Genomic DNA, 15,419 nt, shown 5'->3' with positions numbered 1-15,419 from the left:
GGCGCCGTGATCCCGCCCCGCGCGGCCCAGAGAGGCCCTGCCGCCGCCGCCGCTCCTGCTGCTGCTGCTTCTCCCTGGCTGCGGGAAGGGAGCGAAGGCGCCGGCCCGGGGGCCGCGACGATGGCGGCGGCGCTGCGGACGGGACCCCAACAGCGGCAGCATTGGCGGGCTGAAGCGGCGGGAAGTGCCGCCGCCGCCGCCGGGCGATAAGTCGGCCCCAGGCGACGGCTCCTCTCCCCTTTCCCTGCCCAGAGACGGACAGGAGGCGGCGGAGGGGTCTCGGGGATGGCGGCCCTGGGCCCCCCTCAGCCACCGCCCCTGCGGCTGGGCCCGCGGCTCCGGGCCGGCGCGGAGGTGGCGCTGCGGGTGCCCAGCCTCTTCTTCATCGACGCCATCTTCAACTCGGCCCCGCTGCTCGGAGACTCCCTGTGGGCCGGCCTCCTGGGGGGGCTGCTGCGGCTGCTGGGTGAGAGATCCCCCTCCCCTCCCCCCCTCCCCAGAGGCCTTAGCCCCATAAGGGGGGCTGGCTCCCCCCCCCAAAGGAAAGGGTCAGGGTCGTTTTGTAGAAAAATAACCTCATTAGCATAACTCATTAGCATGTTCTGCCCCCCCCCCCAACCAAAAGCAACCTGATGCAAGAAAGGAGAGCCCCGGGCGAGCGAGACCTGTTTGGGCTGGCTAGAGATCCAAGCAGGCCTCGCTCACCTGGGGCTCTCCTTGGCTGCTCCCCCAGTCAAAAGGCCAGCAAGCCACTTACTGCCCAAAATCATGTAAGAAGTGGAGAAAGGGTGGTGTGGGCTTCTCCAGGGATTAGTGAAGGCTGCTAGGGACGTGGCAAAACTCCTGGTGGCTGGCTGGCTGCCGCTTTCCTAATCCAGGGATTGTTATGCAGTTGCACCTGCTATTTGATGGACAGGGTAGGTGGGGAGGAAGAGGGGGAACCCTCAGAAAGTTTAAGGAGCTGTGCTCCTTTGAGCTCCTGCTGAATCTGAGGCCTGAAAAGGGTAATCCTGTCCCCAGCTTCTCTCTTCTTAGGGTGCAATAGCTTCTTTCATTTCATTTTATTCGATTTATATCCCGCCCTTCCCACCGAGGCAGCTCAGGGCGGCTTCCCACCCCTGTTAACAGGTTTCCCTTAGGGATGCCACCCTCCAGGCAGAGCCTGGGGAATCTTCTGGAATTGTGGCTCATCTCCAGACCACAGAGATCAGTTCCCCTGGAGAAAACGGCTGCTATGCAGGGTGGGCTTTATGGTATTGTGCCCCACTGAGGTCCCTGTCCTCCCCAGGCTCCATCCCCAAATCTCCAGTAGTTTCGCAACCTGGATATGGCAACCCTAACCGCCCCATTCTCTGCCTGTGGCCAGGGAAGACCATTTTCCCCGCCCCCATCTTCCTCTTTTCTTTCCAACATCTGTGTTCCTCCATGTGCGAACAGAATCTTCATATGCTTTTTCTGAGAGTGCATTTGTTTTGGTTAAGGTCACACCTTTCCTCCAAGGAGTTCAGGGCAAAGATTCATGTCATTTAGCTTCTGTTTTATCCTGACAACAACAAAACTGGGAAGAAGGTTAGGTGAGGCTTAGAGGTGGCGACTAGCCCAAGGTGATCCAGAAAACTTCCGGGTAGAGTCGGGATTTGAATCCAGTTCTTCATTCCTGGGCTTAACTCTGTGACCTCCTGTCAGACGTGCTGGGAGTTCCATGCGGGGAACTTAATTCCAGGCTGTGGATGCCTAGTTTGAATTGGGGTCATGGGGAGCTTTAAGCTTTCCCTCCATCCTTGATGTTGTTTTCTCAACCCGAATGGCTCCCTGTGGAGCTGCCATTTGGCCTGTTGTGGAAACTTGCATGTGAATAATGGCTTCCCAGGGTTATCTCAGGTGAGGAAAAGGGTGCTGGTGGGGAGGATGAAGCCCCCCCCCTCTGCTTGCATGCTGTAGCTCTGATCTGAATGAGGCCCCCACATGCCTGAGAATCTCAGCAAGGACTCCCCTTCACACCTGACAAGACTTGAGAAGACCAGACATAGGGCTGACATGTAAACAGTCTAATGTGTAATTAGGTTTGAATGACTGCTCTGAGATGAACACTATAATGTGTAGTGTGTAGTTAGGCTCTCTGAAAAGCATCTCTCTGTATCTCCTTGACAGTCCCAGGTTATGCTTCCTGTTGTCCTAGAATGGATCTTTCCCGATCCTAGATTGCCCCAGAAATATGTGTTAAAATGACTGGGGCGGGGGCAGTCTGTGCTCTTGGGTGATTTATAACTATCCTGATTAGATGGGTGCTTAAAGGAAATAATCTGTATTGCTTGTTCTTGAAGAGCTGCCCATGCTGTAAGCGCTAGTGCTGCCATAGCTATCAGGCAAAACCCCAACAGATTATATAATTGATATCATTACCTCTCCCAGCCACATTTCCCCAAGAGATTTCCAGTGGGAGATGCTCACTTGGTATTGCCTCAGCTCTGCCTCCTTGATGGCTTGTTTTGTTCTCTAAAATCCAAAGAGGTGTAATTCACTGAGGCCTGATTTATTGTTGACTTTAAACTGCTCTTCCTCAGACTGCTGCCAAAAGGATTGTAGGCATCTGTCCTAGACTGTCTGCCACTCTAGGGAAGGCTAACTTCTGCCCCCCCCCCCCGCCACACACACACACTGATAATGTCAGTGAGTCATATGGTGGGCGCCCAATTTGGTGCCCCCAGAAGGCGGGCACTCTAGGTAGTTGTCTAGTTGTAGAACTGGCCCTGTCTGTCCTCCTGTCTTTCCACTATAAGATGAAACTTAAAACCTAGCCATTGGGAGTCTTAAGAGTCACGTTAGCTGTATGTTTACTATGCAGTAAGGCTTTGGCATAATTATTTGGTTAAACTTCTAGTGACTTTTCTAAAGGCTGCTAGCCCATGCTAGCTCTCAAGTTTGAAGTTTAAGAGCTCTTTTTACCTGTAACCCTAGCATTCTTGTCTTCAGTATAAACTTTATGGGTCCGTTGCTGATTAAATCAAGGTAGATACAGCCTGATTCAATCACAGTCTATTTTCTGCAGAAAGTTGATTCATTTGAAATGTGGTTTTGGAGGAGAGCACCACAGATACCATGCATGCATTACCATAAAAAAAATATAAGTAGGTTCTAGATGTAATTAAGTGTGAACTCTCCCTAGAAGCTAAATAACCGAACAGAGGCCATCACCCTTTGGTCGCAAGAAAACAAGACTCGGTGGAAAAGAGAATAATGCTAGGAAAATTTGAAGGCAGCCGGAAAAGAGGAAGATCCAACGTGAGACAGACTGACTCAGTCAGTGGAGCCGTAGCCCTCAAGTTGTGAGACCTGAGCAAGGCTGTTAATGATAGGATGTTTTGAATGTTTGTTTTCATAGGATAGGATGTTTGTTTTCATTTGTTTACTTATTTTTGTCAGTCATATTAAAGCCAATTTATGCTGGCCCCATACATTTTTCAGGCAAGAGATGTTCAGAGGTGGTTTGCCATTGTCTGCCTCTGTGACGTTACCCTGGTATTCCTTGGGCGGCACACTTAACCACTACTCCAGACTGGCTCTCCTTCCTGAGTTAAGACAAAAATGTGTGAGCTGAAGGCTAAAAAGCTTTGAAAGAACACTGGTTGGCATGCATTTTTCCCTACAAATAATTACTATCCGATGTAGGAAGCATACCTTGAACGGGCTGAGTTTTAGGCTTTGAGATAGTTATTTGTTTACCTGTGATATGTAAATCTCCAGATGACTAGGCAAAGGAGCATATATAAGTAGGAAGCTTTAAAAAAAAACATTACTCTGTGGACAATGAGCTTCCTTGTAGATATTTTTGAACTGGTGACCTTTATGGTGTCATTTGCAGAAGTGTTGCAGACAAATTCCCTTAATTCTAAGGAGCTGTGCATGACAGAGCCCTGACCTGGATCGGCCGGGGTAGCCTGATCTCATCATATCTTGGAATCTAAACAGGGTCAGTCCCAGCTAGTATTTGGATGGGAGACCTCCAAGGAATATCAGAGTCATGACACGGAGTCAGGCAATGGCAAACTGTCTGTGAACCTCTGCCTTGAAAACCCCACGGGGTCACCATAAGTTAGCTATGACTTGACAGCACTTTCCACCACGATAGAAGAATTTAACTGCGAGATCTGCATCCCAAGTTCATGTTTCATCTTCAGTGCGTCACATTCCTAATTACATTTGAATGAATTTACCTGTCAACTATGATTTAACTTAGAGCAAGCCTTCCTTCCCCCAAAGCTTTGTCTACATGTTCGGTTTAATTATAACTTTATTAGCGTGACAAGATACTCGGATGTGCCTGGAGCATATTTAAATGGTAATGAAGATAATAGGGTTCCTTTCAGGGGACTTGACGCTTGCCTTTCCTGAGTTTGTTGCTTAATTGTATATTGAGTTAACTCATGGTATTTCAGGTTGTCATTGTCTTAATGAAATGTATTGTCTATTCTAGAGAAGTGATCATTGTAGAAAGCAAAAAGGGGGGAGAGTGAATTGTATGAGTAAGTAAGGAGGTAAATTATACACATGAACACATGAAGCTGCCTTATTATGAATCAAACCCTTGCTCCATCAAGGTCAGTATTGTCTGCTCAGACTGGCAGTGGCTCTCTAGAGTCTCAGGCTGAGGTGTTTCACATCACTTACTCTCAATGTTCCTTTTTAATCGGAGATACTGGGGATTGAACCTGGAACCTTTCTGCATGCTAAGCAGATGCTTTACCATTGAGCTGTGGCCTCTCCCTCTCTAGAGATACTGCCTCTTAGGCCCTTATGTCATTTAGTTGACATATAGTTCTCTGGTCTCAGAACTAGACATCAGACTACCCTGTGTAAGAAGATGATATTGGATTTATATCCCACCCTCCACTCCGAATCTCAGAGGGGCTCACAATCTCATTTACCTTCCTCCCCCACAACAAACACCCTGTGAGGTGAGTGGGCCTGAGAGGACTCTCACAGCAGCTGCCCTTTCAAGGACAACTCTGGCGAGAACTATGGCTGACCCGAGGCGATTCCAGCAGGTGCAAGTGGAGGAGTGGGGAATCAAACCTGGTTCTCCCAGATAAGAGTCCACACACTTAACCACTACACCAGACTGGCTCATCACATTATTTTTTAAATGTGTGTGGCATTAAATTACAACCAACTCATGTCTACTCCATGAAGTTCTCCCTTAATGAAGTTTTCAAGGCAAGAGATGAGCAGAGGTGGGTCATCGTCTCCTTCCTCCATATAGTAAACCCCACTCTTCCGGGTGGTCTCCTGTCCAAGTACTAACCGTGGCTGACCTGGCTTAGCTTCCAAGCTGTGATGAGGTGAGGCTATGCTGGGATATTGCAGCTGGGGTGTATGACTTTACCTGGCCTTTTTCTTGAGGATATTGTTACCTATAAACACTAAATCATCACTCATAGTGGCCAGCTATGCTGGCATGCTGATAGAGAATACTGTGGGGGGGAGATTATGTTGAAATAACGGGTGGAGGCATTGAAGAACTGAAGTTGCCAATCTCCAGGTGGGGCCTGGAGATCTTCCACATTTACAACTGATCTCCAGCTGGCAGAGATCAGCTCCCCTGGAGAAAATGTGTTGCTTGAAGGGCACTTGGTGTAATTAGTAGACTGATCAAAGTCACCAGGTAATACACCATCTTACAGTTTGCAAAAATATATTACAAGGATTGTGTACAACACATAGTAAATAATACAATATTGATAGAGATCAACAGTGCTAAGGCCTTTTAAAGTAACAGAAACCCCAAGGGGACCCAAAAAACCCCGTCCCCAAATAAATAAATATAAGTCCAAACTTGGAAATAGTCCAACTGAAACTCACAAGGTGGGTGCTCCTAAAGAACGTAGCTTCGTTCTTTAGGAGCACCCACCTTGTGAATTTCAGTTGGACTATTTCCAAGTTTGGACATATTTATTTATTTGGGGATGGGTTTTTGTTTTTTTGCCCCCTTGGGGTTTCTGTTACTTTAAAAGGCTTTAGCACTGCTGACCTCTATCAGTATTGTATTGTTTACTATGTGTTGTACACAATCCTTGTAATATATTTTTGCAAACTGTAAGACGGTGTATTACTTGGTGGCTTTGATCAGTCCCCTGGAGAAAATAGCTGCTTGGAAGGGTGGACTCTATGGCATTGTACCATGCTGAGACCCCTCCCCAAACCCTGCCCTCTTCCGAATCCACCCCCAAAGTCTCCAGGTATTTTCTAGCACAGACTTGGCAACCCTAGAAGTGACTAATCTCTCTAGCCAAAGCAACTATATAAAGGGGGGCATTTGAAGGGAGAGGCTTTTAAGTGTCACATTTTGACTTAGAATCAGAGAGTTGGAAGGGACCTCCAGGGTTAAACTTCTTTTAACCGTTTCCACTGCTCATGTGACAAGGCTATAAACTTTGCTGAGACAGTGGCTGATACATCCCACTGTAAAGATGTTAGCATAGGAAAGTGCTTTGAAGTTAATCCTGTGTAAATGAGATTTGTGGGGTCTGTTAAGGGATGATCTCTGTTAAGAGCCCAATGATAGGATTAAACGATTGGTACTACCTGAGACCTTTGTTGAAGTGGTTACTTTTTTGATAGGGTTGATGAAATGGAAAGTCCAAGTGGTATGGTGGGGCAGCCTTTTATTTGATACGGTTGCGTTTTGTCTTCCTAAAGCATTTTGGGCTACATCATACAGCCAACACTAGATAGGTTAACTAGGTAAACCCGTGGAATGATGTCTGAGTCCAGTGGCACCTTTAAGACCAACAAAGTTTAATTCTGGGTATAAGCTTTCACGTGCATGCTTAAACCAACACACTTCAGACCAACATGGCTACCACCTGAATTTAGGTAAACCTGTGAAATTCCCGGCTGTTTTTGTTCCTTGTTATTAATTCACATGAATTTTCTTTAGGCTGCCATTATTCATTTGAAGAAGAAGACTGCAGATTTATACCCATCCTTTTCTCTGAATTAAAGATCCAGAGCAGCTCACAATCTCCTATATCTTCTCCCCCCACAGCAGACACCCTGTGAGGTGGGTGGGGCTGAGAAGGCTCTCACAGCAGCTGCCCTTTCAAGGACAACTCCTGTGAGAGCTATGGCTGACCCAAGAACATTCCAGCAGCTGCAAGTGGAGGAGAGGGGAATCAAACCCGGTTCTCCCAGATAAGAGTCCGCACACTTAACCACTACACTAAACTGGCTCTCAGTGTATGGAAGAAAATTGACCTCACTAAGATTAAGGGTTTTTCCCCCCTTACCACTTTGGTTTGAAAGGCTTGGTTCAAAAAGAGTAGCTAACTCACAGAAGTCCTAGATCCTTTTTAGACACTGAAAATTGTCCCCTCATTTCCAGATTAGTTTTAACGTACAATATTGATCTCATATTATCTGGAGACTTGCAAAAATGGAGTGGGTTGTATTCAGTGCTCCCCCACTCCCCGGGAGAATGCAGTGGAATGGAGTTCTGGAACCTCTTTGTAGGAACTAAGTTCTAAAAAAAAATGTTCATGAGGGACACTGATATGTTTCTCCTTCATTTCTGTCTTGAAAGTAATGGCACCTCTTAAAAAAAAAAAAAGCCCTGGTTATATCCAAGTGAATTATTCCACCTGTAGAACAGAACTGTCCCCTCTCCCTCTGCTGTAGCAAGCTCTCTTCTGAAATTCTACTCCCAGGAATTAGTGCACCTCCAGCAACAGTGCTGGGTGTGATATGAGGGTGTGCAGTGGGAGGGATGAATCAGCAAGAAACTCTCACCCAGATAAGTATTAGATGTAAGCAGTTGGCCTTGGGGAATTGTTTTGCAGGAATCTTTCAATGCGCTCATGATGTTTGATTGCATTATTTTATTGAGTGTTCTTTTTTTTAATTTACTTGAGCCAGCATTTGTTTTAAAAACTGTAAAAGGGGTTCAGCACCTTTTGTGTTCGAATTGCTGAAAAGCGATGCTGTTTGGAAGTGATATGCCTTCTGGAGGAAGCCCAGTCCAAGGAACGTTAGTTGAACTTAAGCTGTGACGGAATTGTCCCTTGGCATGCAAACCTGACTTACTTTCTCTAGGTTTGGATCATAGTTCAATAAGGTGGCTGAAGGCCTTGCTGTTGTTTGCTAGGAATGACCTGACATCTCGAAAGAAAGTCTGATACATTGTTGGTTTTGGCTGGGAGAGGAGGTTTTGGATTCAGTTAAACTTTCATAATGGGTTTTAAGGCTGTTGAGGAACTCAACTGGAACACTTTGATGTGCTGCTTTTAGTAATCAGTAGGATCTTGGGTAACCATGAATCATGAGTCAGATTGGGATGAACCCAAGCTACTGGGTTGCTTGATACCTGGAAATGTTTTGCTGGTGTCTGCTTTCAGATTCTGGTTTCTTGATTGGAATTTGGTCATAAACAGCTTCATGTAGGATGACGGAAATGTTTCCACTTGAGGATAAACTTTAAGGAATATTCATATCATGGCAGGTTATGCCCTTCCTGAGATTGTATGTCTGGGGTAAAAACATGCTGTTTTACTTTGTTAGTCCCAATTAAAATCTATTTGGCAAGACATTGGGAAGCTTCTAAAATCCCAAAAGGAAGGGCAGATGACTCAGAGCCTGGTCTGTTACAGTAATTGAGATCCCTTGTAATATTCTTCAGATACACGTCCAGTTGTATAGAAAGGTTATTTGTGGCTGCATCTATTCTGTGCCTGTTAGGTCTTCATTTCCAGCCCAGGTTTATAAGCCTTAGTTCAAGGGTGTCAAACATGTGGCCCAGAAGCCAAATCAGACCCCCAGAGGGCTATCTGGCCCCTGAGCAACTGGCTGTCATCTGCTTCCTTCTCCCTATCTCTTGCCTCCTTCTGCATAACAGCTTGCTTTGCAAGGCTTGCTCAATCGCACAGAAGCTACAGAGCAAAGCCTCTATTTTCTCCATTGGCTGAGGCTCCTCCCTGGGGGAGGAAGGGGGGAGGGAGAGCTTACTTTGCCAGGCTCTCTAGTCACACAGCAGAGCTACTAAGCCATTGTTCCTTCTATTGGCTGAGACTCCTCTCCTTCGTGGTCCCCTGGGTAAGGAAGGAAAGAACCATAGCTTCTTTTGTTCACTTTCCTGGATACCATGGGAGAGATACAAAGAAAACACCTTTAAGACCAATGAGTGCTAACATTTTAAACATGTTTTAAGTTTTTCAAATACATATATATATTTGTGTTTATCTGTGTCCTTTATAAAGTTTATATCTCTGCTACCTAATCTTAAAGAGATACACACATGGCCTGGCCCGACATGGCCTGGCTCAAAAAAGTCTCATTTATGTCAGATTCGGCCCTCATAACAAATGAGTTTGACACCCCTGCTAGTTGTTGTACCACAAATGAGTATATGGTAATCTGTTGAGATGCTGTTGCATCAGAAAACTGTCTATTGTGTTCTGATTCAGTATCATCAGCAATAAAATGGGATATGCGGTTCTTTAGGAGAGGTACCATTATTCACACCTGCTAATCTGCAGTACTCTCCTAAAAACACTTTCTAGGGAGTAACTTCCATTGAATAGGGCTGATTAGGAATCTGGGTAGACGTGCTTAGAGAGCAATCCTAATTAGGTCTACCATGAAATAGTTTGGTTTTATTTAATGGGACTTCCTCTTTGGAAAGTGTTCTTAGGATTGCAGCTGGAGATTCCTAGATATGTAAAGGGCATTATAGATCATTTAGTTCCCTGCTCAGTGTAGGAAACCTGAAGGTGTAGTCTCTAGTGTTCTTAGAGAAATTGGGAAGGAGTCTAGGGTGAGAGTTTAGCTTTTTGTTGTGGTGATGACAACCAAGATTATTCTACTATTTGATATTGGACTTATATCCTGCCCTACACTATGAGTCTCAGAGCGGTCACAATCTCCTCTATCTCCCCTCCCCCCACACACACCCTGTGAGATGGGTGTGGCTGAGAGGGCTCTCACAGCAGCTGCCCTTTCAAGGACAACTCCTGCGAGAGCTATGGCTGACCCAAGGCCATCCCAGCAGCTGCAAGTGGAGGAATGGGGAATCAAACCCGGTTCTCCCAGATAAGAGTCCGTGCACTTTACCATTACACCAAACTGGCTCTACACTACACGGTGACATTTTCACATTGCTTTAATACCATGACAAAAACAGAAGAAGTTAGTATTAAGTTTTGTGGTAGCAGTAATTAGAAAATGTGGTCATTAAACATGAAACCTTGAAGGGTGGAAAATGAGTGTGGCTCCTTAATTAATTAAGCCTTATATGGCCGAGGACCTGTCACCTTAGGGACCGCCTCTCTCCATATATTCCCCAGAGAGCACTAAGATCTAGCTCCCAAAATCTTTTAAAAATCCCTGGACCAAGGGAGGCCAAACTGAAAACAACTCGGGAGCAGGCCTTCTCAGTAATGGCTCCTCATTGGTGGAACCAATTACCAGCGGAGGTTCGAGCCCTGCGGACTATAATCAGTTCCGCAGGGCCTGCAAAACTAGCCTTTTTCAAATGGCCTACAAGATTGAATCCTGAAATGACACCTAGCCATCTGATATACATCTAATATGTTCGCATTGTAGCACCTTAACTGTAATGGTTTTAACTAATTATTAATTATTTATTTAATGTATTTTACCGTATAATGTATTAAATGTAATCATGGTACTTCCATGTCTGTGAGCCGCCCTGAGCCTGCTTCGGCAGGGAGGGCAGGATACAAATAAAAATTATTATTATTATTGGGCTGGCTCCTAGAACTAAACCAAACCAATTCGTAAAGGCTTAATTTCTATGTTCATGTATATGGGAATGCTCTTGGATTCAGTGCTTAAACAGTTCAGGTGGCTTAGGCTGCTTCACCATCCATTTAGGTTTTAGCTATGCACAGACTTGACCACAGCAGCTTAAATTAGCCCAAAAGCAGAATATAGGTATTATAAAGCAGGAGTGGCCGAACTATGGCTCTTTCACACATACTGTATGCGTCTTGAAGCCCCCACTGCCCTGTTGGCTGGCATGGAAAAGGCATTTCTCTTTAAATCACTTCTCCAAGCCCAGCTATCCAGAAGCTTCGAAAATGCATTTAAAGTTGCTTCCTTTCCACCACTTCCTCCCCCACCTATTTTCCTGCCTGCCTGCCCTCAAACATCTGATGTTCATGTCTTGCAGCTCTCAGACATCTGATGGTTCATGCCTTTTGGCTCTCAAACGTGACATTTATTCTGTATAGCTCTTACATTAAGCAAGTTTGGCCACCCCTGTCCTAAAGATTAAGAAATTGTGAATATATAAATCTTCTAATCCTCAACACTTCTACAGATATGGTGGAGTGGGTAACACTGAGATTTCTCCCTTGCTTAAATATATGGTTGTAGCTAAACAGGGTCCCTAGTTGATGAGGGCTTACTGTGACTAGTGCAGAAAGACATCTTTCTACCGCTATAGCAAGAGTTAATTATATGCAGTTAACCTTTTAACGGTGCAATCCTAAGGAGAGTTACTCCGTTCTAAGCCCATTGAAATGAATAGGCTTAGACTGGGGTAACTCTCCTTAGGATTGCACTGTAAAAGGCCTAGTGGCAGAGCTGATGGCTTCTTTCCCTTTTAAAAATTAGAATAGCAATATATAACCTTTTTTCTTGTCCAGGGACTAAATCTGTAATAGAATCCTTGTTCTTTGAAAACACCTGTCAGCTTCAAGGCATGTAGAACAGGATGTGTTCTTTCCCCCCTCTTTTTCCAACAACATGTTGCAAAAACTCTTTGTCAGAATAAGTGCTCATTTCTTCCCTTCCTGAGCCAGTTTAGGTTTGCCTCTATTTTCAGTAAGCAGAAGGTCGGTGTTATAAACAAGTTATTTTAAGCCAGAAGAGGAGCAGCTAATGACCATTCAACTTGAGCATCTTCGAGTCAAGTGGTGGGGAAACTTGTCTGTTCACCAATCAGCAGCTGAGATGACACCCTTCATAAGACATAATCTGGTTTCCATACAGCTAGGCATTTGCTGCCAAAACTATTCTGTGCCCCTAAAGCTCCCACCGCCAACCTAAATTTATAAGCCACAGGGGTTTGGACCAACCATGGATGTTTTGGATAAAAAGACACCTTCTGTTTTTGAGCTGGTCATCAAGGGGAGTAGGCAAGCCCGAGGACTTCCCAGGAGCTGTCCCAGATTACGGTTTTGCTGTTGTGTCTTGTGTGCAAGGCCCTGAATTGGGTTTATAACCTCTGCTTGTTTTAGCAGCTGCTCTTTTTGCTCATCACAGCCTGGTTTGATGTTTCCTTTGACACAGGCCTGCAGTTTGTGACTTGTGAGCCAAATGCAGCCCACCAGAGGCTCAGTAGCCTGTTTAGATTTCCCCGAGACAATAAAAACAGGGCTGTTAAGCCCCTAATAAGACTGGGGTTTGTATTTAGCGTCCTGGGCTCACATAGGTAGACCACCTGATTCAACATGAGTGACCAGAGCTTGAGCACTGTGTTCCTGGAGATTTATTACTAGCATGTTGAGTAATTTCTGTACCACTTAATGTGTCATATGAATAGAATCATAGAGTTGGAAGGGACCTCCAGGGTCATCTAGTCCAACCCCCTGCACAATGCAGGAAACTCACAAATGCCTCCCTCTAAATTTGCAAGATCTTCATTGCTGTCAGATGGCCATTTAAATAGTACTTGTGCTATGCTTTAGTTCTTTCTAGTGGTTCCAAACTTCTAAAATCTAATGCACGGTTACTGAATGTCCTATTTTTTTGTTATTGTACTGGCTCACTATGTGTCATCGCCTTAAGTCCCTGTGAGAAAGGCAGACTATAAATCACACAAATAAATAAATAAATACACTTAATGACAAATCACTATTCTCTTATTAAAGAACTTAACTCCCTCTTCTTTTTCTTGTTTAGGTGTCTTTGTATCCAGCATCGTCCTCGTCCTTTCACAAAGATCCCTTTTCCAGTTTTATATGATCAGCGCTGCATTTCTGCTGGCCGCAACATCAGTGTTGGTGAACTATTACGCTTTTTTGCACATAAACTTCCACAGTGCCTATTACCCGGAAGCATTTGAAGTCCAGCTCCTGCCTCATAAAGGACCTTCTCTGTGGATGGCACTCACTATCCTTCAGCTTGCCTTTGGAATCGGCTACGTTGCACTGTTAAATATCCAGTCCATATACTCGCAACTGATCATACTGGATTTGTTGATACCTGTTGTAGGCTTGATCATTGAATTACCTTTACACATCAGGCAGATCCTAGTCTTTATCTCAGGCTTCGTTTTGACATTTTATACCTTCATCATTTTAGTGGCTAAACTGAAACGGTTCTACTACTCCACGCGGTATGTCTATCTCCTCGTAAGGCACATGTATCGCATTTACGGATTACAGCTGTTGGTGGAAGACACCTGGAAAAGGATTCGGTTCCCATCCGTACTGCGCGTCTTTTGGCTATCAAGACTCATGGCCCAAGCTGCGGTGCTAATTTACGTTGTCAAGATAGCGGAAACTAATTCAGGCACGAAATCCTTCATGATTTCCTGGGATCACTTCTGGGAAGTCCTTTGCAGCCTTATTATCAGCGGGTGTGATTCTACTTTAACTGTCTTGGGCATGAGCGCTGTGATTTCCTCCGTGGCTCATTATCTAGGGCTTGGTATTTTGGCCTTTATAGGTTCTACTGATGAAGATGACAAGAGGCTCGGCTTTGTGGCCCCCGTTTTATTTTTCATTTTGGCTTTGCAGACTGGTTTAAGCGGACTGAAGCCGGAAGAGAGACTAGTGCGCTTGAGTCGAAACATGTGCCTTTTGCTAACCGCGGTTCTGCATTTTATCCATGGGATGACCGATCCTGTCCTGATGTCCCTGAGTGCCTCCCACGTGTCCTCCTTCCGCAGACACTTCCCCGTACTCTTTGTCTCAGCTTGCCTCTTTGTTCTTCCAATTTTGCTCAGCTACATCCTTTGGCACCACTATGCACTAAACACGTGGCTGTTTGCCGTTACAGCCTTCTGTGTGGAGCTCTGCCTGAAGGTTATAGTTTCTATCACTGTGTATGTACTGTTCATGATTGATGGCTACTACAATGTCCTATGGGAAAAGCTTGATGATTACGTCTACTACGTTCGATCGACGGGCAATATTATCGAGTTCATATTTGGACTCATAATGTTTGGGAATGGCGCTTACACCATGGTATTTGAATCAGGAAGCAAAATCCGAGCGTGTATGATGTGTCTGCACGCCTACTTCAACATCTACTTGCAAGCTAAGAACGGGTGGAAGACATTCATAAATCGCAGGACTGCGGTTAAGAAAATCAACTCGCTTCCTGAAGTCAAAGGGGAGCGATTACGTGAAATTGACGACGTGTGTGCAATCTGCTACCACGAGTTTACAACGTCTGCTCGTATTACTCCATGCAATCACTACTTCCATGCACTTTGCCTTCGGAAATGGCTCTATATTCAAGATACCTGTCCGATGTGTCACCAGAAGGTTTATATTGAGGATAAGGAAAACACCAATGTCTCAAACAATAATGGCTTTGTCGCACGGGACGAAAATATACCTAATGAGAATGTTGAAGACAGTGATGGTACTGACAGCGAGGAGGGGGAAGAGACCGACGGCTTGACTTAGCCCATTATTGCAGTCCTCTGAACATCAAACCCGGTGGTTTAAAATGTCATGTACTGAACACTGCAGATGTGTGTTAATAGTGACATTCAACAATGGAATAAAAGTTTCACTTCATCAGTGTGTATCTAAGCACAAGAACAGTATCTCAAAATGTTGAATCTGTGAATGGGGTTGTCAGTTTAATGTGATGTGCTACTGTAAATATACCTCTGATCACTGCTGGTCTCTTTTGCAACCACGTTACATTTTATGTACATTATTGTACATGGAATAAAAATGTTTTTGCTTATTTTTTAAAAGAAGCTGAACAAAACCACTTTTTAATTGGTAGTACAAATCATAGCGCGTACACTATGTCGAGAAGTTCATGCAGATTGGTTAATTTTAAGCTGATGGTTTTGAAGATGCCCCGATTAATTTTCAGGGTTCCAGGAAGGCGCCATGCAGAGCAAATAAAAACAAATGTCTCAATTTCAAACCTTACTAAAGCATCGTTCCTGTCTTGAGAGGGGAAAAAAAAAAGTGTTGGGCTGATCTCAACAGTGTTCCTGATCTGGTTTAGCACTTGTGGAGAGGAGAAATGTGGAGATAGAGAGTTCCCCCTCCCCCATACATGTGGCAAGCAGTGTTCCCTCTTAGCTGAGTTAGTGTGAGCTACCTCACAGGTTTCTAGTCTCCAGCTCACACATTTTTGTCTTGGCTCAGGAAGGATGACCCCAGAGCACGTTAATTTATGCAGTAGCTCACAACTTTAATGCCAGTAGC

At 45.0% G+C, this 15,419-nt stretch overlaps 1 protein-coding gene across 1 annotated transcript; it reads left to right on the top strand.

Moving 5' to 3' along the window:
• Positions 1-200: 200 nt before the first annotated feature.
• RNF139 (ring finger protein 139) lies at positions 201-15,137 on the top strand. The gene is made up of 2 exons (XM_060243244.1): positions 201-466; positions 12,919-15,137. The coding sequence occupies exons 1-2, from the start codon at positions 286-288 to the stop codon at positions 14,652-14,654; spliced, it is 1,917 nt and encodes a 638-aa protein (XP_060099227.1). The 5' UTR covers positions 201-285; the 3' UTR covers positions 14,655-15,137.
• The last annotated feature ends 282 nt before the right edge of the window (positions 15,138-15,419 follow it).

The sequence above is a fragment of the Heteronotia binoei genome, chromosome 7 (assembly GCF_032191835.1).
Source record: "Heteronotia binoei isolate CCM8104 ecotype False Entrance Well chromosome 7, APGP_CSIRO_Hbin_v1, whole genome shotgun sequence".
Taxonomy (NCBI): Eukaryota; Metazoa; Chordata; class Lepidosauria; order Squamata; family Gekkonidae; genus Heteronotia; species Heteronotia binoei.
This window is presented reverse-complemented; position numbering and strand designations above follow the sequence as displayed.

Bases quoted from the DNA above. Each gene is read 5' to 3' on its own strand.
- RNF139 (XM_060243244.1), top strand. From the start codon at position 286: ATGGCGGCCCTGGGCCCCCCTCAGCCACCGCCCCTGCGGCTGGGCCCG. The intron at 467-12,918 runs GTGAGAGATCCC...TTTCTTGTTTAG, and splicing joins GGGGCTGCTGCGGCTGCTGG to GTGTCTTTGTATCCAGCATC.